This window comes from Arachis ipaensis, chromosome B10 (genome assembly GCF_059453495.1).
Source record: "Arachis ipaensis isolate K30076 ecotype BB chromosome B10, ASM5945349v1, whole genome shotgun sequence".
In the NCBI taxonomy this organism is placed as follows: Eukaryota; Viridiplantae; Streptophyta; class Magnoliopsida; order Fabales; family Fabaceae; genus Arachis; species Arachis ipaensis.
The window spans coordinates 98,465,343-98,489,254 of NC_142435.1; the positions used below are offsets into that span (position 1 = coordinate 98,465,343).

Below are 23,912 nucleotides of genomic sequence, written 5' to 3' on the forward strand. Positions count from 1 at the left end.
GAAAAGCTTAGAGTTATTTTCTAATTTCTTTAGGTATGTCTATGTCTTGTATCTTGTACCTGTGAGGTATCCCTTTCTTAGTTGGGTTAGCACTAATAGTGAATAGTTAGGTATTAGCATAGCCAATGTCAAGTTAGGTTAGAACTTGAGTGTGAAAGGATTGGGTCAATCCTGTGAAATTGGTGTATGTAATACTGTTAACTATAGTGAAAATTCTTCCATAGTTGTGGAGGAGACTGGACGTAGGTTGCATAGCACAAGGCAACTGAACTAGGATACATGCTGGTGTTAGCTTTTCTCTTCTCTGCTGTGTTCTGTTTTCTGATATTCATGAGACAAAAATAAATTGTCTCATAAATTTCCGCCGCTGAGTACAAACAGAATTAGAATTGAAAGTTTGTTTTAAAAGGGTCATAACAGCAACTTAAAAGGAAGGCATAGATTCAACCCCCCTTCTCTAAGCCTACCATAACCTTCAATTGGTATCAAGAGCTAAGGTCTCAAGAATCAAGCTTAACCGCTTGGAGCAAAGATCCAATGGCGAACAACTTGGGCACAACCACAGTTGCCTACACCCTCACTGAAGGCCAGTCAAACAACCGGCCACCTTTCTTCAACGGGAAGAACTATGCCTACTGGAAAGAAAGGATAAGGATCTTCATCCAATCCATTGACTACAACATATGGAAAATTGTTGTGAACGGTCCCAAGATCTCAACAAAAATAAGTGCAGATGGAGTGATGACTCCAAAAGAAGAAGCTGAATGGAATGAAGATGATAAGAAGAAGATGGAGCTGAATGCTAAAGCAATCAACCTTCTTCACTGTGCTATCAGCTTTGAAGAGTACCGGAAGGTGTCTAGATGCAAGACAGCCAGAGAAATCTGGGAAAAACTCCAAGTTACACACGAAGGCACTAAACAAGTCAAAAAAACGAGAATTGATATGCTGCGAAAAGAGTACAAGATGTTTAACATGAAGGATGGAGAAAGCATTGATGAAGCGTTTGAGAGATTCTCAATCATAATCAACAACCTTGATGCTATGGGTACAAACTATGCAGAACAAACCTTGGTGAGAAAACTCCTTAGAAGCCTCACAAAAGAATGGGAAACCACTACCACTGTCCTAACTGAGAGCAACAACCTAAGTCCCATAACCTATGATGAGCTGAGAGGAAAACTCCTTGCCTATGAAACCACACACACAAACATAGACTCAAAGAAAAAGGGAATAGCCCTCAAGTCACAAATAGAACCAAAAGAGAGTGAGTCTAGTGATGGTATTTCAGATGATGAGCTTTTGTTTTTTGCTAGGAGATTTAGAAGGATGATAAAGAACAAGGAAAAATACAAGGGTTCAAGCTCAAAGGAGCACAAGATCAACTTGAGCAAGGTGACGTGCCATCATTGCAAGGAGGCTGGACATTTCAAGCTAAACTGTCCAAAGCTCAAAAAGGAGGACAAAGGAAAGAAGGAAAGGAAGAGAGTGCTCATGGCAGCTTGGGAGGATCTTGAGAATGACTCTAATGAAGAAGAAGAATCTGAAGGTGAAGATAAAGACTGCTTCATGGCTGGAAACAACAATCTTGATGAGATTTGCCTAGCATCCAAGAACAAAAAGGACATGTGGTACATGGATAGTGGATGCTCAAGGCACATGACTGGAAGGTCGACTTACTTCATCAAACTAAACAAGTATGATGGAGGTTTTGTGACCTTTGGAGATGATGGTAAAGGTAAAATTTTTGCTGTTGGAAAAGTAGGTAATGAACAATCAACTTTCATTGATGATGTACTTTTGGTATGTGGTTTGAAGCACAATCTTTTGAGTATAAGTCAGCTGTGTGATTTAGGATATTTAGTGACTTTCAAAAGACTTGAATGCTGTGTTGTTAATGAAAAGACAAATAAAGTGATGTTTGTTGCCAAGCGTTTTAATAATATGTATGGACTTACTCTTGATAAATTAAAGGATCAAAATGTAGCATGTCTTCACTCTAAAGATTCTGAAAAGTGGTTATGGTACAAGAGATTGGGTCATGCAATTATGTTTCAAATAAACAAACTTGTAAAGAAAGAATTAGTAAGAGGCCTTCCTTTGATAAAGTTTGACAAAGACATCACTTGTGATGCTTGCCAAATGGAAAAACAAACAAAAAGTTCTTTTAAACTAAAGGAAGACATCTCTACTAAAAGACCACTTGAATTGCTACACATTGATTTATTTGGTCCAACAAGAACTCAAAGCCTAGGTGGTAAACATTATGGTTTAGTAATTGTGGATGACTATACTAGGTTTGGTTGGGTTTTATTTCTTGCACACAAAAATGAAGCCTTTTCGGCCTTTGAACCTTTTTGCAAGAAAATTCAAAATGAAAAGGATTTAAAAATCTCTTCTATAAGAAGTGATCATGGAACTGAATTTGAAAATAATTTATTTGAATCCTTTTGTGAGGAATTTGGAATATCTCACAACTTCTCTTGTCCAAGAACACCACAACAAAATGGTGTTGTGGAAAGAAGAAATAGAAGCATACAAGAGATGAAAAGAGCTATGCTTTGTGAGAGTAATGTTCCAAAATTCCTTTGGGCTGAAGCAGTTAACACGGCTTGCCACATTTTGAATAGAACAATCATAAGGAAGTTTTTGAAGAAAACCCTTATGAACTTTGGAAAGGTTACCCACCAAACTTAGACTACTTGCACATCTTTGGATGCAAATGTTTTGTCTTAAATAACAAGGAAAATTTGGGTAAGTTTGATCCAAAGGTGTATGAGTGTTTGTTTGTAGGATATTCCACAACTAGTAAAGCCTATAGGGTTTATCATCAAGATGCTCGGATTATTGAGGAGTCCATACATGTTACATTTTGTGATACTAATTTGGTGCAAAGCATTTTAGAAGATTGTGATGCAGAAAATCAAGCTCAAAAGGAAGATGAAACTACTCAAAATCATGAAAAGGAAAATTCTGGGCAAACTGAACCAGAAACTACAACTACTGAAAATTCAAGAGACAATTCCATTTTGTCTCATGAATCTGAAGGAAATTCTGAAGCTAGTAGCACCCAGAATCCCTTGGTATCTGAATCTGCCTCTAAATCCACCAGACCTCGTGAATGGAGATTCTTGAAGAATTGTCCTGAGGAATTTGTCATTGGGGACGTTTCTCATGGAGTGCAAACACGGTCTTCCACTAGAAAGGCAAATGAAGGATCAAACATTGCCCTTCTTTCACAAATAGAGCCTCAAAACGTCAAGGAAGCCCTTAGTGACCCCTCTTGGGTTAAAGCTATGGAGGATGAGCTTTTTGAGTTTGAAAAGAACCAAGTGTGGACTTTGGTTCCAAGGCCAAGTGGAAAAAAAGTGACCGGTACCAAGTGGATATTTTGGAACAAGTTGGGAGAAGATGGTAGCATTGCAAGAAACAAGGCAAGGCTAGTGGTACAAGGATATGACTAAGAAGAAGGAATAGACTTTGATGAATCCTTTGCTCCTGTTGCCTGAATAGAAGCCATAAGACTTCTCTTAGCTTATGCTGCATTTTGTGGTTTTTAATTATATCAAATGGATGTAAAATGTGTATTTTTAAATGGTGTGATAGATAGAGAAGTGTATGTGGAGCAGCCTCCTGGTTTTGAAAATAAAGAGCATTCTAATCATGTTTTCAAACTATCTAAAGCTCTCTATGGTTTAAGACAAGCTCCTAGAACTTGGTATGAGAGACTTAGCTCTTTTTTTTTTTGAAAAATGGTTTTCAAAGAGGCGCCACTGACACAACTCTATTTATCAAGAATTCTAATTGTAATACCCGGTCTAACCGAAATTAATTAAATAATAAGTTAAATAGGAGCGAATATGGTTGGAAGATTTGGCAATTGGAATTTGATAATTTAAATATGATATTTGGATTCAGTGAATTTTTCCGAGTCGGAAAATATAGTTTTCTGCGTAAAAGCGCGCAGTGGAATTCTGACCGGCAGTACCGGCTGAGATCTGTCTGGTACTACAGCTGAGGAAATTGATTATGGGTAAATAAGATTAAGAAATGAGGAATTATAATTAGGGAAGGTAGAAATATTTAAAGTGCGATTTAGAGCGCTAATCTTAAAGGTTTTGGCCCAAAATTGGGCCAATGGGCAAAAATAAGTGAACCGGGCCTAAGTGGGCCCAAGACCCAACATATATAAACATTAGTTGTGAGCATTTCAGCTCATTTTACCCTAAAAAGAGGGGTTGCGGCGCTGATTTGAGAAGAGAGAAGAGAAGAGAGAAAACCTAACTCTCTTTGATCTTCAAACCACCATAACTTGAGCTACGGAGCTCCGATTGACGAGCCGTTTGTGGCCACACGTCGCTCTTCTCATCCTCTACAATTATATCTAAGTTTGGTGGTGAGTATTCCATTCATCTCTGCCCAGTTTTCGAAATTTCCCACTGTTACACGTTTTTGGGTAGTTAGTATTGAAATCTTGTGATTTTGGGTGTTTAGGGATACTCCAACATGGATTCTAAGTGAGTTTTATCCCTACTTCATATGGGCTGAGGTAAGAAGTGCTCAAACCCTTGTGATTTGTCATTTTTATGAGTCCGAGGTTGATGTATGTATGTGATATTGGTTATGTTAGTGTATTTGGTGATGTTGGTGCACAATTGGGAGATTGGTATTGCTTGAGGAGCTTTGGTAAGGCTTGGAGCTAAGGTTGGTGAAGACTTCCAAAGAAGAGGCTCAATTGGTTTGGCTACAAGAGGTACGGTTTAAGTTTCATTTAAGTACCGTGTGTTGTGATGAGAATTCCTAGGCTAGATGCCCCTAGGATTAAGTTTGGATTGCGTAAATGGTTGGTACTAATATGCATAGTTGGTATGTAATGTGAATTAATGATTGGGTTGAGGATTATGTAGCCTTGTATGCTTGGTGTATTGAGAATTTGATGTACTGGGTAATGAGTATTGAATTGTGGTTCATCCATTTAAATTGTGAAATTGGGCCGGAGGCCGTGAATTTTGGGCCAGAGGCCGGAGAAAGGTAAGAAAGGTAAGTTGATGTGTGCATTGTATGATGACACAAGTGATTGGATGAATTTTAGATAATGAATATATGAATGATTGGGTTGGTTATTGAACAATAAGGTTTGAGAAGTTGAAGTGTGGAATTTGGTAAATTTGGGTGAAATTATATAGACGAGGCATGTTTGGTTTTGGTTGAGATATATTATGTGGTCATATATGTGATTATGATTATTGATGCCTTGATGGTATTATGATGCATTAGAGATATGTATGTTGTGATATATACTTGAGGAGTGATTAAGGTTGATTTGTGGGTGAAACCACGTGATAGTGAGTATGATATTGATTATGTATAATGATAGTTGATTGGAAATAGTGTTGTTGAAATTTGGCATGAGGAAGAGTATATGATATGTAAATGTGCTTGAGTTTGAGAAAGTGTCAATGTGTGAGTTGAGGATGGCTTGATGTTGATTTTGGTACATTTTGATTGATTTCAAAAAGGGTTAAAATTGGCATGTTTTGATTGACTTTGGAAAGAGTTGAAAATGGCTTGTTTTGAAAATGGCACTTTGTGGTTTTGTATGAAAATATGTTTTTTTTGGGCATACTTTGACGGGACATAACCTGGACTACGGATCTCTATTTTCTGCCAAATCTGTTTAGAAATGAAATTGGATCCGGGATGTCCATGCCGTTCGAAGAACGGGTGAAAAATGATTTAAAATGAGAAAGTTATGACTGTCGGAAGATTGGGGGTTGAATCTGTAAATTCTGCAGCTTTTAACTTAGAAAAATTTTTAGCAGAACGACCCTACGCGCGTAGGCGCACTTGGCGCGTGCGCGCCGTTCTTTCAGAAAGCAGCATCCACGCGTGCGCGTGGTGTGCGCGGGAGCGTCGATGCGCTGCACCAATTGCCCAGCCATTTTCTAGAGAGTTGTGCCAGGGTTGTGCCTGGGCGCAAGAGCACCCACGCGTACGCGTGGCTGACGCTTGCGCGCCGTTTGGATATTTTTCAACCCGCGCGTTCGCGCATATGGCGCTTGCGCGTCGATGAGTTTTTGGCCATCCACGCGTGCGCGTACGCGTGGCCCTGTTTTTATGCCAAAGTTGATTTTTGAGTTTTAAAAACCAAATCTCATACTTCTAAGCCTCCGATCTCACCTCTTATGTATTAAATCATTATGATATGCCTAGCAATGAGAAAGGAGCTAGGGGATGTGGTAACTTGCGAGTGAAGCAAGGGGAAAAGTTATGATCAAAGATGATTATATGAGATATGGAGGATGACGGTGGAAGTACCGTGTATGCCATGAGCCGGAGGGCTATATTTATTGATAAATGGCCCATTCTTGATTGGACCATGAGCCGGATGGCTGAGTTATTGCCAGGTTATGGCAAAGCCATTATTGTTTATGGCTGAGTATAAATGCATATATGATTAATGAATGAATATGTTAAATGGATAATAATGAAAAGATATTGAAATGTGATGTGTGACCCCGGGTAGTAGGCAGTGGCGTTGTCCACTTGCTCCGGGTATGAGACGGGAAAGGAGGATTACGATGAACGAGTTTAATCATGGAGTTTTAAATAAATGTTTATTTGTGATACCTGGGTAGTAGCAAGGGTCGTGGTTCGTCCCGCTTGCTCCGGGTCATTGTCTGAGAATTGATAATAATGAAGGGTGATTATAAATAAATGTTTATTTGTGATACTTGGGTAGTAGCAAGGGTCGTGGTTCGTCCCACTTGCTCCAAGTTAATGTTTGAGATTTGGTAACAATGAATGTTGATAATATGAATTGAGATTGAATGAATATATGTTTAAGATACCTGGGCAGTAGCAAGGGTTGTGGTTCGTCCCACTTGCTCCGGGCCAATGCTTGAGATACCTGGGTAGTAGCAAGGGTTGTGGTTCGTCCCACTTGCTCCAGGTCAGAGATTGTGACGCCTGGGTAGTAGCGGCAGTAGTGGTGAATCCACTCGCTCCAGGTTGAGCTTTTAAACACCCGCCTGGGTAGTAGCCGCAATAGTGGTTATTCCACTGGCTCTGGGTTGAGCGGGTAGTAGCAAGGGGGTTGTAGCTCAAACCTACTTGCTCCGCAATGGGTTTTTCTGTCCAATGGTTAGCTACCAGGACATGTCGGGTTGGCTATATAACCGACAGATGATATCATCAGCCATAGGGCAGGCATTCATCATTTGCATATGTTTGAATTGTTTGGGTTTGTCATTTGTTTTGGATTTCTACATCATATATGCCATGTTACCTGACTATATGTTACTTGTTCTACTTGTACCATATTTGTGTATTACTTGCCTGTATTGCTTGTGTTTGTACAACTGAGAGGCCCCTCATGCTGGTGTCGGTGGGTGTTGAGGGTTGTTCTTGATGGGATGAATTGATGATGCGATTGCATGATGATGATGATTATTGAATGAGATAATTGTAGCTCCCTGGGTAGACGCAGTGATGTGGTTTCACTAGCTCCAGGTGAGTGTATGATGTATTGATATAGAATTGCTGAGGCAGAACAACTGGTGATGGTTTTGCTTATAATTCTGAGTCTGATTCATGGAAGAGTCCGCGAGTTGGGAAACATGTGAAACATGAATTAGATTTAGCACTCCCTTATGACAGTTGCTTATTCATGGATTAGCGAGAACCTAAGATGAATAATTGGTGAAGAAGCTTAGGATGCTTAGTGAGTTTTATTGCAGTGCATTGTATTTATTTGGCACTTTTACCGTACTGGGAACCCATGGGCCCGGGGTTCTCATTCCGTATATATCTTTTGTTTTTCAGATACAGGTCCAGGTGCTCAGAAGTGAGTTGTGGGTCGTCTGAGAGACGGCGAAGATCTTTATTTCCTCTACTTTGTGTTTTGATTAGAATCTCTCCACCTTTGTTTTGGAAAGTTTATATTATGTATTGAACTCTTTGAATTCGCCTATAGAGGCTCTCATGTTTCCTTCGGGAGAGATTAGGACATACTGTTGTCAACTACTTTCATACTGTACCCTAGCCGACCTAAACTTCGCGGGTCGCGACTAGTGGCTATTTACTTATGTTATATATATCTATCTGTTATCTATCTCTTAATCTCCTCTACGCCTTGTCCGCATATCGTTTTCGGCTTCACGGTTTATCTTTTGTTGTCGAAACGTGAGAGATACGTCTTCGCGATTTTATTTCTACTCTTTTCAGGCTTCTCGATTAATACTCCTTTCGAAATTACCTATATTTATTTATTAAAAATCCACCTGAGAGTTGTACCACCGTAATATCATTGACTTATGACTCAAGCATAAGGATTTGAATATTAGGGTGTTACACTAATGATTCTTTTATTCTAGTCCAAATATATGTTGATGACATTATTTTTGGATCAGCCAATGAATCCCTCTATTCTGAATTTGGAAAACTCATGACAAGTGAATTTGACATGAGTATGATGGGTGAACTTAATTTTTTCCTTGGGCTGTGATGTGTGGGCGGAAGTCAGCCAATTAAGAAACCAATATAGGAAATATGTTGCGAGTATATCCCTTAACCAGCTAAAATCCGCCTCATCAATTTAGAAAGGTTGTCACAAAATTTAGAATAAAAATACTGGGAGTATGAGTCCCAAGTCGTCTCCCAACGAGTTGCCAAAAAGGGTGCTATCTTAGTAATCAGGAGTTTTCTGGGGAATTTTGAATTTGGGCAATGGGCAAATAAATGATTGTAAATTAAAGTAATGAAAATTAAAAGAAATTTATATATTCCGAAATAAAAAGCCTTGACTGGGGGAATAATTAATTGGAAGTTCTATCCTTGTTGGAATTCTCTCAAATGCAGTATAAAGAGGTTGTTGTTTTCACTTAGTTAACCCTTACTAAATAAAGAAAAGTCAAGTGATTGAGCTAACTCTTATTCGCAAATTCTAGTCCTCTCCCTTGGGAAGGTCTAGCGTTAGTAAATACAGAATTAGCCAACAATTTCCAATTTAACTAATCACTTGAGCATTCCAACTCAAGTGTCTCCTCTTAATCAACCCCCATGTCAAGTAGGGACTCTACTCCATTGACATAAATATAACGCTCATAAAAATATAAGAAGAAGACATGATAAATTAAATAAAATAGGGATTAAAAATTAATTAAAGGAAAAAGTAATTCTCTGCATTAACAATCCATGAAAATAATCCAATTATAACTTTAAACAAGAATTAAGAATATGGAATAAATAAGGAATAAGAAAACAAACTAGAATAGTATCTTCAACGGAGGTGATGACTCTTCAATATCCAAAAGCGAAAGCATAAAACTAATAAACTGTGAATGTAAAGAAAACCTAGAGGAAGAGTAATTTTCTCTCTAGATTCAGATCTAAAACTAAAAACTATGCTAATGAGAATGTGTGTTGAGTCTCTGCATGTTTCCTGGCTTTAGTCTGTGTTTCTGGGCCAAAAACTGGGTCAAAACCTGGCCCAAAATCGCTCCTAGCGTCTTCTGTTAATTCTGCAGATCACGCATGTCACGCGTACGCGTCAGTTACGCGTACGCGTCAGTCACGCGTACGCGTCGCTGGTCGTTTTGGCGTGTCACACGTATGCGTTATGTATGCGCACACGTCTTTGTGCAAACTCCAATCCACGCGTACGTGTCAGTCACGCGCACGCGTCGCTGCAAATTTCTCCATGTCGCGTGCACGCGTGAGCCATGCGTGCGCGTGGATGCTCGCTGGTTATCTCCTTAGTTTCTTGTGTTCCTTCCATTTTTACAAGCTTCCTCTCCATTCTCTAAGCTATTCCTGCCCTATAAAGCCTGAAACACTTAACACACGGATCACGGCATCAAATGGTATAAAGGAGAATTAAAATACACAAATTAAAGACTTCTAGGAAGCAAGTTTTCAACCATATAGAACAAAACTAGGAAGGAATTGTAAAATCATGCAAATCATATGAATAAATGGGTAATGACTTGATAAAAACCACTCAATTGAGCATAAGATAAACCATAAAATAGTGGTTTATCAGGCTGCCAATTAAACAAACTGAAAATGGTATTTTCATTCATCAAGAGAAGTATGCCAAGGAATTAGTTAAGAAATTTGGTATGGAAAATGCCAAACTGACGAGAGGAACTTTTGCGTGGTCTAGAAATTTGCGGATAAATCCTTGTTGCAAGTATAGTTTCTAAACCTTCAAAAATTCCTTCGTACAAACGTTTTGGTTGTCACAAGTAACAAACCCCTTTAAAATTGATAACTGAGTATTTAAACCTCGGGTCGTCTTCTCAAGGAATTGCAGGGAGGTATGTTCTTATTATTGGTTATGAGTTTGTAAATTGGGGTTTTGGAAGTAAGGAGGAAATATGTTATATGACAAGTAAAATAAAATAATAATAATAAAATCTCTTGGCAAGGTATAAGAATTGGAATTCCCATCCTATTTATCCTTATCAGGTGTGAAGGGAATTGGGTTTTAATCCCACTTGGTCAGCCTTTATTGAACAAAGGAAGGTTAAGTGGACTGATTAGCTTGATTCTCAAGTCCTAGTCAACTCCTGTGGAGAGACTAGTGTAAGAGCAATCCTAGCTCAAGCAGAATCTGCCAATTTCAATCATTTGCTGAGTTTGATAACTCAAGTACTGCCAATCACTTGACCAAAGCCAAAAGGGAGAAAAATATCTAAATTAAATTAAAAGCATCAATATAAATAAAGCAAAGTAATCTTAAATCTGAAAATACCTCGAATTGCATTAACAAAAGAAATTAAATCTGACATAGATGTTCATAAATTAAATTGAGAAAATAAATAAAAAGAACATTGAACCTGGGATCGAGAGTCACTCCTAAAACTAAGAGAAATCCTAATCCTAATCATAAGAGAGAGGAGAGAACCTCTCTCTCTAAAAACTACATCTACTCCTAAAATTGTGAATATGAAAGCCTCTCATGAATGGATGCATTCTCCCACTTTATAGCCTCTAATCTGTGTTTTCTGGGCCGTAAACTGGGTCGGAAACAGCCCAGAAATCGCTGGAGGAGAAATCTGCCACGCTGGTTTTTTGTCACTGCGACGCGTCCGCGTGGATCACGCATTCGTGTCGCCTAGCATCAGGGCAACTATGGCATATTATATATCAAATAAAAGCCCCAGACGTTGGCTTTCCAACGCAACTGAAACCGCGTCGTTTGGACCTCTGTAGCTAAAGTTACAACCGTTTGAGTGCGAGAGGGTTAGGCTGATAGCTTTGCAGTTCCTTCAACTTCTTGTATTCCTTCCACTTTTGCATGCTTCCTTTCCATCCTCTGAGTCATTCCTGGCCTGTAATCTCTGAAAGCACTTAACACACATATCAAGGCATCTAATGGTAATAAAAGAGGATTAATATTAGCAAAGATAAGTCCAAAGAAACATGTTTTCAATTAAAGCACATAATTAGGAAGGCAAATGTAAAACCATGCAAATAGTATGAATAAGTGGGTAAAGAGTAGATAAAAACCACTCAATTGAGCACAAGATAAACCATAAAATAGTGGTTTATCAACCTCCCCACACTTAAACATTAGCATGTCCTCATGCTAAGCTCAAGAGAAGCTATAAAGATGAAGAGGAATGTAAGAAAGTATGAAATGCAACCTATCTATATGAATGCAACTACATGCAAAATGATTCTACCTACTTAGTTAAAAGTAAACAAATCCTTCAAGAAGAAATATGAATTGGATTTCACTAATTCAAATCATGAAAATGAAGTACAAATAGACTTGCAAGAAGAAAATAGCTCATGAAAGCAGGGAACAAGGAATTGAGCATCGAACCCTCACTGGTAGTGTATACACTCTAATCACTCAAGTGTTTTAGGTTCGATTCTCTCAATTCTCCACTAACCTTGCTTTCTAAGGCTTGCTCTTCATCTAATAATCAACATAAATTTAATGCACAGATACACATATCAAGAGGTCTTTTAAGGGTTGTAATGGGGTTAGGGTCAAGGTAGGATTGTATTTGGCCAAGTGGACTAAAATCTGAATCCTTAATTAACTTAAACTTTTTCCACCTAACTTAAGACAATCCATGTAATCAAAATACCACATCTAACTATCCATTAACCATGTTTTTCATATATTCATGCATCCTGATTTGAGTACAACTCATATGCATTGCTACCAACATTTACTTTAGGGCATTTTGTCCCCTTTTACTTATTTTCTCTTTTTTCTTTTCTTTTTCTCTTTTTCATCATTTTTTTATACATATTTTTTTTCTTTTATTTTTCTCAATGCATATGATTAAATTATTGGATGCATGAATCATGTCCTAAATATTTTTTTCACATTTTCAGAAAATTCTAACATACTCAATTCTCAAACCAAATATTTCCAAATTCACTTCCCCACACTTAATTTATGAGCACTCTCACTAGTCTAAGCTAACTAAGGATTCAAATTAAGGACATTATTGTTTTTCGCTTAGAGTTAATGATGTGCTAAAGTAAGGAACAAAGGGGTATAATAGGCTCAACATTGGTTTGCAAAGAATAATGAAAAGGTAAGGCCATATGGGTATGTAAGCTCAGTGAACAAAGGCCTCAATCATGTAAGTGTATGCATACATCAAACCATGGAAATATAGAATCAAGCAAGACAAAGATCACAATTTTAGAGAGAAAAACACACATCAAAAATAAATTATTGGTTGATAAAATACAACCAATCAATTAGGCACAAAAATCTCACGGGTTTCGTGTGTTCGAGCTCTAGACCATGTTCCAATATAATATTTCTTCAAACAAGTGTAACAAAAAATTTTATTAGTGAAATGCTCTTAAAAAGGTTTCTTGAAAAAGAAAATATTACCTCAACCAAGTGGTAAAATATGCAAAAAAAAAATCAAACAAACATGCAAATGCAACAACTAATCTACAAAGAAAATTTAAACATTGGTGTTGAGACAAGAAAGTACTAATCCATGGAGATCGGTATCGACCTCCCCACACTTAAAGATTGCACCGTCCTCGGTGCATGCTGAGATTCGCAGGTGGACGGGTTGTTTCAACTGTTGCTTTTCTCGAAGGATTGTGCAGATGGACTTGTCTGTCTCCCCATGTAAACGTCTTCCGCTTCCCTTCCGGGTGGCCATCCTGAAAGAAAAAGGGAAGAAAGGTAACCCAATAATAGAGATAAGAAAATAAATGAAGTATGGGTGGGTTAATGCCAAATGAAAAGGGTCTCATTTACATGGAAGCTTCAACATATACGTGAGAAAACAATAGAAGTCATGGCATACCAGTGGTATAAAATTTGCAACAATGGGGAAGAGAGTGGGTAATAAAAGACAATGTAAATTCATGTCAATGCAAAAGGAATATCAGTATTATAAAAAGTAGCATTGATTTAAACAATATTACCCAATCTGAATAAAAGAAGTCATGAAGCACCAGGATAATTCAAGAGAAGATGCAACAGTTGAATAGGAAAATTTTAACACCAATGGTAAGACAATAAATTTAGAAAATAAAAATAAACATATGCACAAAATTAAAATGCAATGAATGAAATATGCAAATAAAATAAGTAAAATAAAATAAAAGATAAGAAGAATGAGAAGGGAAAGAAGGGAAGAAGAAGTAAGTAAGAAAGGAGGGAGGAAAAATTAGGATTGGGGGAGAAAAGATAAGATATTTGGCAAATTAGGATAAGCTGTGCGGCGCAAGCGACGCGGTCGCGTGAGGCACGCGGTCACGCGGTCGTGTGACACAATTCATGCTACTGGCGCGAGGGCAGCCTCGCGCTCGCACAACTCTCTGTTCAAATTATTATTAGTGCCAAATTTTAAGTGACGCGATCGCATGGAGCATGCAATCGCGTGAGTGGGCTTTAGAAGAATGTGACGCGGTCGCGTGGGTCACGCGGCCGCGTGGGTAGAATTGTGCATTCAGCACCAATCCAGCACCACTCTAGCACAATAATTGGTTGTACACCCTTTTACGTCGAAATCCAGAGCACGCGGTCGCGTGGGAGGCCATTATTCCCATATGACGCGGTCGCGTGGGACGATTTGTGCCATTGGCACGCCTCCATTGCTGCTCCTGTGTAACTCTCTGTTCATATTAGTGTTGTCTCCCATCTCCTTGCGACGCGGACCCGTCAATGAGGCGGTCACGTCGCGTGACTTTTTGTTTTTTTTTTTTAATAATGCAGTATGCAGAATGCAATGCGAATATGAATGTTATGCAAAATTCCAGGTTCAATACAATACAATAAAATAAAACTCGAAAACAAATAAAACTAAATAAAAATGAAAAAGGAACGATCATACCATGGTGTGTTGTCTTCCACCTAGCACTTTTAGTTAAAGTCCTTAAGTTGGACATTTGGAGAGTCCTTTGTTATGGTGGCTTATGCTTGTACTCATCTAGGAATCTCCACCAATGTTTGTGATTCCAATATCCTCCGGGATCCCAAACTAGGCGTAGAAAGCCTTCAAGTAAGTTAAAGCAAGTTACAAGGCCCCAAGAGTGTTGATTGTTGGAATGAATTCCGGGGGTCCCAAATCTTACTTTTGCACCCGTCTTCAAGTTGATTATCATGATTCCATCCGGGTGGTTCAGCTTTAGAATTCTCACTGAAGCGACCAAACAACTTCCTAGACCCATTCAATTGAGCTTGACACCAACCTTTGCATTTAAACTTAAAGCTTCCAACCATAATGAACCTTGCAGGACAGTTCTTACCATTGACCATCTTCCTTTTACTCTTAATGCCACAAAGAGTTCTAAGTTGACCATCTGTCTCCAGTAGCCCATATTCAAGTGGAATTAGAAAGCTAAGGGATATGAATTTTACCCACTTGAATGTTGTGAAGGATGATGGCAACTTAGGGGGAGGTGTTTTTAATGAAGTTGCAAGCTCCACTCCCTTGTGCTCTTCTCTGATAATTACCACCTCTTTGCAAGCTTCTTCAATTTCAACCTCTTCCTCTTGGTAGCTTTCTTCCAATTCAATCACCTTTTCATTGCTTTCCAAGGGCATGAGAGGTTGTGCTTCTTCTTCTTGAATCTCCATCTCTTGATCAACCTCTTCCAAGTCTTCAACTGTGATATGCCTTGGAGGTTGTACACTGATGAGCGGATATTTTATACGCTTTTTGGGGTTAATTTCATGTAGTTTTTAGGATGTTTTAGTCAAGTTTTTAGTATATTTTCATTAGTTTCTAGGAAAAATTCATATTTCTGGACTTTACTATGAGTTTGTGTGCTTTTCTGTAATTTTAGGTATATTCTGGCTGAAATTGAGGGAGCTGAGCAAAAATCTGATTCGGGCTGAAAAAGGATTGCTGATGCTATTGGATTCTAACCTCTCTGCACTCGGAATGGATTTTCTGGAGCTACAGAAGTCCAATTGGCGCGCTTCTAATTGCGTTGGAAAGTAGACATCCAGGGCTTTCCATCAATATATAATAGTCCATACTTTGCTCAAGGATAAATGACGTAAACTGGAGTTCAACGCCAGTTCCATGTTGCAGTCTGGTGTCCAGCGCTAGAAATAGGTTACAAGTTGGAGTTCAACGCCAGAATTAGATTACAACCTGGCGTTGAACACCTAAAACAGCCGAGGCACGTGAGAAGCTTTAGTCTCAACCCCAGCACACACCAAGTGTGTAATACCCGGTCTAACTGAAATTAATTAAATAGTAAATTAAATAGGAGTGAATATGGTTGGAAGATTTGGCAATTGGAATTTGATCATTTAAATATGATATTTGGATTCAGTGAATTTTTCCGAGTCAGAAAATATAGTTTTCGGCGTAAAAACGCGCAGTGGAATTTTGACCGGCAGTACCGGCTGAGATCTGTCTGGTACTGCAGTTGAGAAAATTGATTATAACTAAATAAGGTTAAGAAAGGAGGAATTTTAATTAGGGAAAGTAGAAATATTTAAAATGCAATTTGGAGCGCTAATCTTAAAAGGTTTTGGCCCGAAATTGGGCCAACGGACAAAAATAAGTGAACCGGGCCTAAGTGGGCCCAAGACCCAACATATATAAACATTAGTTATGAGCATTTCAGCTCATTTTTGCCCTAAAGAAGGAGTGTTGGGCGCTGAATTGAGAAGAGAGAAGAGAAGAGAGAAAACCTAACTCTCTTTGATCTTAAAACCACCATAACTTGAGCTACAGAGCTCCGATTGACGAGCCGTTTGTGGCCACGCATCGCTCTTCTCATTCTCTACAATTATATCTAAGTTTTGTGGTAAGTATTCCATTCATCTCTGCTCAGTTTTCGAAATTCCCTACTGTTACACGTTTTTGGGTAGTTAGTGTTGAAATCTTGTGATTTTGGGTGTTTAGGGATACTCCAACATGGATTCTAAGCGGGTTATATCCCTACTTCATATGGGATGAGGTAAGAAGTGCTTAAAGCCTTGCGATTTGTCATTTTTATGAGCCCTAGGTTGATGTATGTATGTGATATTGGTTATGTTAGTGTATTTGGTGATGTTGGTGCACAATTGGGAGATTAGTATTGCTTGAGGAGCTTTGGTGAGGCTTGGGGCTAAGGTTGGTGGAGACTTTCAAAGAAGAGGCTCAATTGATTTGGCTACAAGAGGTATGGTTTAAGTTTCATTTAAATACCGTGTGGTGTGATGAGAATTCCTAGGCTAGATGCCCCTAGGATTAAGTTTGGATTGTGTAAATGGTTGGTGCTAATATGCATAGTTGGTATGTGATGTGAATTAATGATTGGGTTGAGAATTGTGTGGCCTTGTATGCTTGGTGTATTGAGGATTGAATGCATTGGGTAATGAGTATTGATTTGTGGTTTATGCTTTTAAATTGTGAAATTGGGCCGGAGGCCATGAATTTTGGGCCGGAGGCCGGAAAAAGGTAAGGAAGGTAAGTTGATGTGTGCATTGTATGATGATGCAAGTGATTGGATGAGTTTCAGATAATGAATATATGAATGATTGGGTTGGTTATTGAATAATAGGGTTTGAGGAGTTGAAGTGTTGAATTTGGTAATTTTGGGTGAAATTATGTAGATGAGGTATGTTTGGTTTTGGTTGAGATATATTATGTGGTCATATATGTGATTATGATTATTGATGCCTTGATGGTATGATGATGTATGAGAATTATGCATGTTGAGATATATGCTGGATGAGTATTTGAGGTTGATTTGTGGGTGACACCATGTTGGTGGTGAGTATGATGTTGAGTGTGTGTAATGATGATTAATTGGAAATGGTATTATTGGAAATTGGGATGAGAAAGTATGTATGACATGTCTATGTGTTGTCTCTTAGCCATTTGATTAAGAAGTGTTAAATTAGTGGGATGATGTTTTGTGAGTTGTGGTGAAGTGTTGATGTGTGAGTTGAGGAGGCTTGATGTTGATTTTGGTATATTTTGATTGATTTCAAAGAAAGGGATGAAATTGGCATGTTTTGGTTGATTTTGAAAAGAGATGGAAATAACTTGTTTTGAAAATGGCACTTTGTGGTTTTGTGTGAAAACATGGTTTTTGGGCATACTTTGATGGGACATAACCTGGACTGCGGATTTCCGTTTTGTGCCAAACTTGTTTAAAAGTGAAATTAGATCCGCGATGTCCATGCCGTTCGAAGAACGGGCGAAAAACGATTTAAAATGAGAAAGTTATGTCCGTCGGAAGATTGGGGGTTGAATCTGTGAATTCTGCAGCTTTTAACTTAGAAAATTTTTAGTAGAATGACCCTCCACGCGTAGGCGTACTCGGCGTGTACGCGTCATTCTTCAAGAAGGCACCATCCACGCGTGCGCGTGGTGTGCGCGGGCGCGTCGATGCGCTGCACCAAATGCCCAGCCATTTTTCCGAGAGTTGTGCCAGAATTGTGCCAGTTTTGTGCCTGGGGCGCAAGTGCACCCACGCGTACGCGTGGCTGACGCATACGCGCCATTTGGCTATTTTTAAATTCGCGTGTCCGCGCATATGACGCTTGTGCGCCGATGAGTTTTGTGGCCATCCACGCGTGCGCGTGGAGTGCGCGTATGCGTGGCCCTGTTTTCATGCTAAAGTTGATTTTTGAGTTTTAAAAGCCAAATCTCATGCTTCTAAGCCTCCGATCTCACCCCTTATGTATTAAATCATTATGATATGCCTAGCAATGAGAAAGGAGCTAGGGGATGTGGTAACTTGCGAGTGAAGCAAGGGGAAAAGTTATGATCAATGATGATCAAAGATGATTATATGAGATATGGAGGATGACGGTGGAAGTACCATGTATGCCATGAGCCGAAGGGCTATATTTATTGATAAATGGCTGGTTCTTGATTGAACCATGAGCCGGATGGCTGAGTTATTGCCGGGTTATGGCGAAGCCATTATTGGTTATGGCTGAGTATAAAAGCATATATGATTAATGAATGAATGTGTTAAATGGATAATAATGGAGAATGTTGAAATGTGATGTGTGACCCCGGGTAGTAGGCAGTGGCGTTGTCCACTTGCTCCGGGTATGAGACGGGAAAGGATGTTTATGATAAATGAGTATTTGGGATACCTGGGTAGTAGTAAGAGTGGTGGTTCATCACGCTTGCTCCAGGTTAATGTTTGAGATTTGATAACAATGATGATTGCTTTTAAACTGAACGAATATATGTTTTGAGATCCTGGGCAGTAGCAAGGGTTGTGGTTCGTCCCACTTGCTCCAGGTCAGAGATTGTGACGCCTGGGTAGTAGCGGCAGTAGTGGTAAATCCACTTGCTCCAGGTTGAGCCTTTAGACACCCGCCTGGGTAGTAGCCGCAGTAGTGATTATTTCACTGGCTCTGGGTTGAGCGGGCAGTAGCAAGGGGGTTGTAGCTCAAACCTACTTGCTCCGCAAGGGGTGTTTCTGTCCAATGGTTAGCTACCAGGACATGTCGGGTTGGCTATATAACCGACAGATGATATCATCAGCCATAGGGCAGGCATTCATCATTTGCATATGTTTGAATTGTTTGGGTTTGCCTGTTTGTTTTGGATTTCTACATCATATATGCCATGTTACCTGACTATGTGCTACTTGTTTTACTTGTACCATATTTGTGTATTACTTGCCTGTATTGCTTGTGTTTGTACAACTGAGAGGCCCCTCATGTTGGTGTCGGTGGATGTTGAGGGCTGTTCTTGATGAGATGAATTGATGATACGATTGCATGATGATGATGATTATTGAATGAGATAATTTGAGCTCCCTGGGTAGACGCAGTGATGTGGTTTCACTAGCTCCAGGTGAAGGTATGATGTATTGATATAGAATTGTTGAGATAGAACAACTGGTGATAGTTTTGCTTATGATTCTGAGTCTGATTCGTGGAAGAGTCAACGAGTTGGGAAACATGAATTAGATTTAGCACTCCCTTATGACAGTTGCCTCTTCATGGATTAGCGAGAACCTAGGATGGATAATTGGTGAAGAAGTTTAAGATGCTTAGTGAGTTTTTATTGCAGTGCATTGTATTTATTTGACACTTTTACCGTACTGGGAACCCATGGGCCCGGGGTTCTCATTCCGTATATATCTCTTGTTTTTCAGATACAGGTCTAGGTGCTCAGAAGTGAGTTGTGGGTCGTTTGAGAGACGGCGAAGATCTTTATTTTCTCTCCTTTGTGTTTTGCTTAGAATCTCTCCACCTTTGTTTTGAAAAGATTATATTATGTATTGAAATCTTTTGAATTTGCCTATAGAGGCTCTCATGTTTCCTTCGGGAGAGATTAGGATATACTGTTGTCAACTACTTTCATACTGTATCCTAGCCGGCCTAAACTTCGCGGGTCGCGACTAGTGGCTATTTACTTATGTTATATGTATCTATCTGTTATCTACCTCTTAATCTCCTCTACGCCTTATCCGTATATCGCTTTCGGCTTCACGGTTTATCTTTTGTTGTCGATACGTGAGTGACACGTCTTCGCGATTTTATTTCTACTCTTTTCAGGCTTCTCAATTAATACTCCTTTCGAAATTACCTACTTTTATATATTAAAATTCCACCTGAGAGTCGTACCACCGTAATATCATTGACTTATGACTCGAGCATAATGATTTGAATATTAGGGTGTTACATTATGGTATCAGAGCAGTTCGTCCTCGTGAGCCTGAGGGATGGAACTGCTTATGCTTCAATGCATACTCTGAGTCTGTGCCTGTTCTAGTTAGGGTATCTAACCGATACATCTAGCATGAAGTCCATGAGTGTACCTTTGGTACTTTGAAGCACTATACTTCCGATATTGAGACTGATCAACTTGATATCGATTGTTTGGTATGTATAGGAACCAGATGGCGCCTCTTGGACCCGGTCGGGGACGTGAGAGAGATCGTACTAATACGCAGGAATTGGAAATCAACCCGAATAACCCGGTAAACTTTATGGCGGCGTTGGAGAATATGGCTGCTGCTATGCAGGCCACCGCGGAGGCTCTTGGGCAACAGATAAACAATAATGGCAATGGCAGAAGGGAAGCTCAGGGCCCGATGACACTGGCAACCTTCTTAAAGGTTAATCCACCTAAGTTCAAGGGAACCACCAATCCGACTGAAGAGGATACTTGGTTTCAGACCATGGAGCGAGCACTGCAAGCGCAGTTGGTGCCTGAAGAGCAGTGTGTTGAATTTGCTACCTATCTGCTCACGGGGGAAGCATCGCATTGGTGGCAAGGGGCTCGACGTCTCCTGCAACAGGGGAATGATCCTATCACTTGGGATGCCTTCCAGGTGGAATTCTATAAGAAGTACTTTCCGAATTCTGCCAGGATAGCCAAGGAATTGGAGTTACTGCAGCTGAAGCAAGGTGCTATGTCCGTATCTGAGTATATAGACAAATTCGAGGAGCTATTCAGGTTTTCCCGCATGTGTCAGGGAGCTCCGGGAGACTTCGAGGAATGGAAATGCATTAAGTATGAAGGAAGACTCCGGAGCGACATCTTAAGTTCGGTGGGACCAATGGAGATCCGAACTTTTTCAGAGTTGGTGAATAAGAGCAAAATTGCTGAAGAGTGTGTGAAAGGAGGGTTGCAGAGAAAGGAAGTCATGGAAAGCACAACGAAGGATGCGCACCAAGGGGTCGAGAGTTTAAGGAGAGAGGATACGTACAACACTTTCCCCAAGGACAGAATAACTTTACGACGAGTGAGGAGTCCCAAAGGAACGGTAAGGAAAAACGGGCAGCGGCTGCTTCTGATGTTTCAAGCTGTCAGAGATGTGGAAGTCATCACCCAAATAGGCCGTTCCGATTGGGGTTAGGTGTATGTTACAGGTGCGGGTTACCAGGGCATGTATCAAGAAATTGCCAACAAGGAGAGAGTCAGGATGCGGGCCGATTGTGACAGTAAGATTGAGGTAATTGCCTTAATACAAATGGATAAATGCCTGTGATGTAAATGACTTTCTGTTGAGAATGATGTGTTGTGTTGGTTATGTAGTTGGTTGATTTCTGGATTTTTGGTGAAACAGATTGAACCCGTGACTTCTAGTTCCTTTGATTTAAATAGATGAGGGATGGTCCTAAATGATGTCTTTGGAAACGTTGATTTGAATTGTCGGTTAAGTTAAGTGGTGGTTTAGTACTTGAGGAAATAAGTGATGAGACTAATACTTGACGAGAAATCAAGGTGGCATAGCGGAAGCTTGCTAAAGCGTTAGCATAGTATGGTAATAATAAGGAAAAGTGGAGTATGATTAGAAATGCTTTATGCTTTGAGTACTTAAAAGTTTAGTGAGCTTATGCAGATAATGATTCTAGGTAATTGGAATTAATTGCGGCTGTGATCCTTGATGGTTCTGAAACGGATGAGGAAATTATCATTGATGCGTAATCAGATTTAGATGATGATTGAGTGCAAGTTGTCGTGTTCGAGAGATGAGTGCTATGATGTTTGGTCATGGTGACCTTGGATTTAAATCAAGATTTATAATGATCGGTTGTAGAGGAATAGTTTGGAAACCTTTAAATTGCAATGCTGATGCGGTACTGAGATTGGTTTGAGGGAACCCGTGACGGGTGGTAAACTCCAATTTTTGGGGAGGTGCTGTTAAAATTTTTTTTCTTTTTTCCAAGAATTTGAAGGAGTGTTGGTTATAGTTTCGAGAAGGACCTTTGATTTGACTAACTTTAACAAAAGAGATGTGTTTCAAATACTTTTATAGATTATTAAAGTAAGCCATATTTTTAAGATTTTGTCAGCTTGTTAGTCCAAACTCATTTGAGTTCTAAAAATGAAGAAGGCTTTGATTAATTATAGTGATATGGGATGATGGCTATGATTAACAATGATGGCAATATTATTAATGACATGATTTGAGATTTAATAGGGTGTGAGTTGATGAAACGATAAAAGTAAGGAACGAGGCTGTTGGTCGGCGTTGAACGAATGACCGAGACCCTCAGATATGGAGAAATCAGAGCGCGGCAATGGAAGTGCGCAGAGTAAAAGGACCTTGGAACTGTTATGCGTTGGATATAAAGGCAGACTACGCTCGCGTACTCGTAGTGATGGATGGAATTTTCGAGGGCGAAAATTTCTGTTAGTGGGGTAGAATGTAATACCCGGTCGAACCGAAATTAATTAAATAGAAAATTAAATAGGAGCAAATATGGTTGGAAGATTTGGCAATTGGAATTTGATCATTTAAATATGATATTTGGATTCAGTGAATTTTTTTGAGTCGGAAAACATAGTTTTTTGCGTAAAAACGCGTAGTGGAATTTTGACCGGTAGTACCGGCTGAGATCTGTCTGGTACTGTAGTTGAGAAAATTGATTATAACTAAATAAGGTTAAGAAAGGAGGAATTTTAATTAAGGAAAGTAGAAATATTTAAAATGCAATTTGGAGCGCTAATCTTAAAAGGTTTTGGCTCGAAATTGGGCCAACGGACAAAAATAAGTGAACCGGGCCTAAGTGGGCCCAAGACCCAACATATATAAACATTAGTTATGAGCATTTCAGCTCATTTTTGCCCTAAAGAAGGAGTGTTGGGCGCTGAATTGAGAAGAGAGAAGAGAAGAGAGAAAACCTAACTCTCTTTGATCTTCAAACCACCATAACTTGAGCTACGGAGCTCCGATTGACGAGCCGTTTGCGACCACGTGTCGCTCTTCTCATCCTCTACAATTTTATCTAAGTTTTGTGGTAAGTATTCCATTCATCTCTGCCCAGTTTTCGAAATTTCCTACTGTTACACGTTTTTGGGTAGTTAGTGTTGAAATCTTGTGATTTTGGGTGTTTAGGGATATTCCAACATGAATTCTAAGCAGGTTATATCCTTACTTCATATGGGATGAGGTAAGAAGTGCTCAAACCCTTGTGATTTGTCATTTTTATGAGCCCTAGGTTGATGTATGTATATGATATTGGTTATGTTAGTGTATTTGGTGATGTTGGTACATAATTGGGAGATTGGTATTGCTTGAGGAGCTTTGGTGAGGCTTGGGGCTAAGGTTGGTGGAGACTTTCAAAGAAGAGGCTCAATTGATTTAGCTACAAGAGGTATGGTTTAAGTTTCATTTAAATACCGTGTGGTGTGATGAGAATTTCTAGGCTAGATGCCCCTAGGATTAAGTTTGGATTGTGTAAATGGTTGGTGCTAATATGCATAGTTGGTATGTGATGTGAATTAATGATTGGGTTGAGAATTGTGTGGCCTTGTATGCTTGATGTATTGAGGATTAAATGCATTGGGTAATGAGTATTGATTTGTGGTTTATGCTTTTAAATTGTGAAATTGGGCCGGAGGCCGTGAATTTTGGGCCGGAGGCCGGAAAGAGGTAAGAAAGGTAAGTTGATGTGTGCATTGTATGATAATGCAAGTGATTGGATGAGTTTCAGATAATGAATATATGAATGATTGGTTTGGTTATTGAACAATAGGGTT

General features: G+C 39.4%; 1 protein-coding gene across 1 annotated transcript in view; it reads left to right on the forward strand.

Moving 5' to 3' along the window:
* Window positions 1–537: 537 nt before the first annotated feature.
* Window positions 538–23,912, forward strand: part of LOC148581023 (uncharacterized) — a 70,232-nt gene continuing 46,857 nt past the window's right edge. The window contains exon 1 of the mRNA XM_088492293.1: window positions 538–1,488. Coding sequence (XP_088348419.1) covers window positions 538–1,488 — 951 coding nt within the window. The remainder of the gene's footprint in view (window positions 1,489–23,912) is intronic.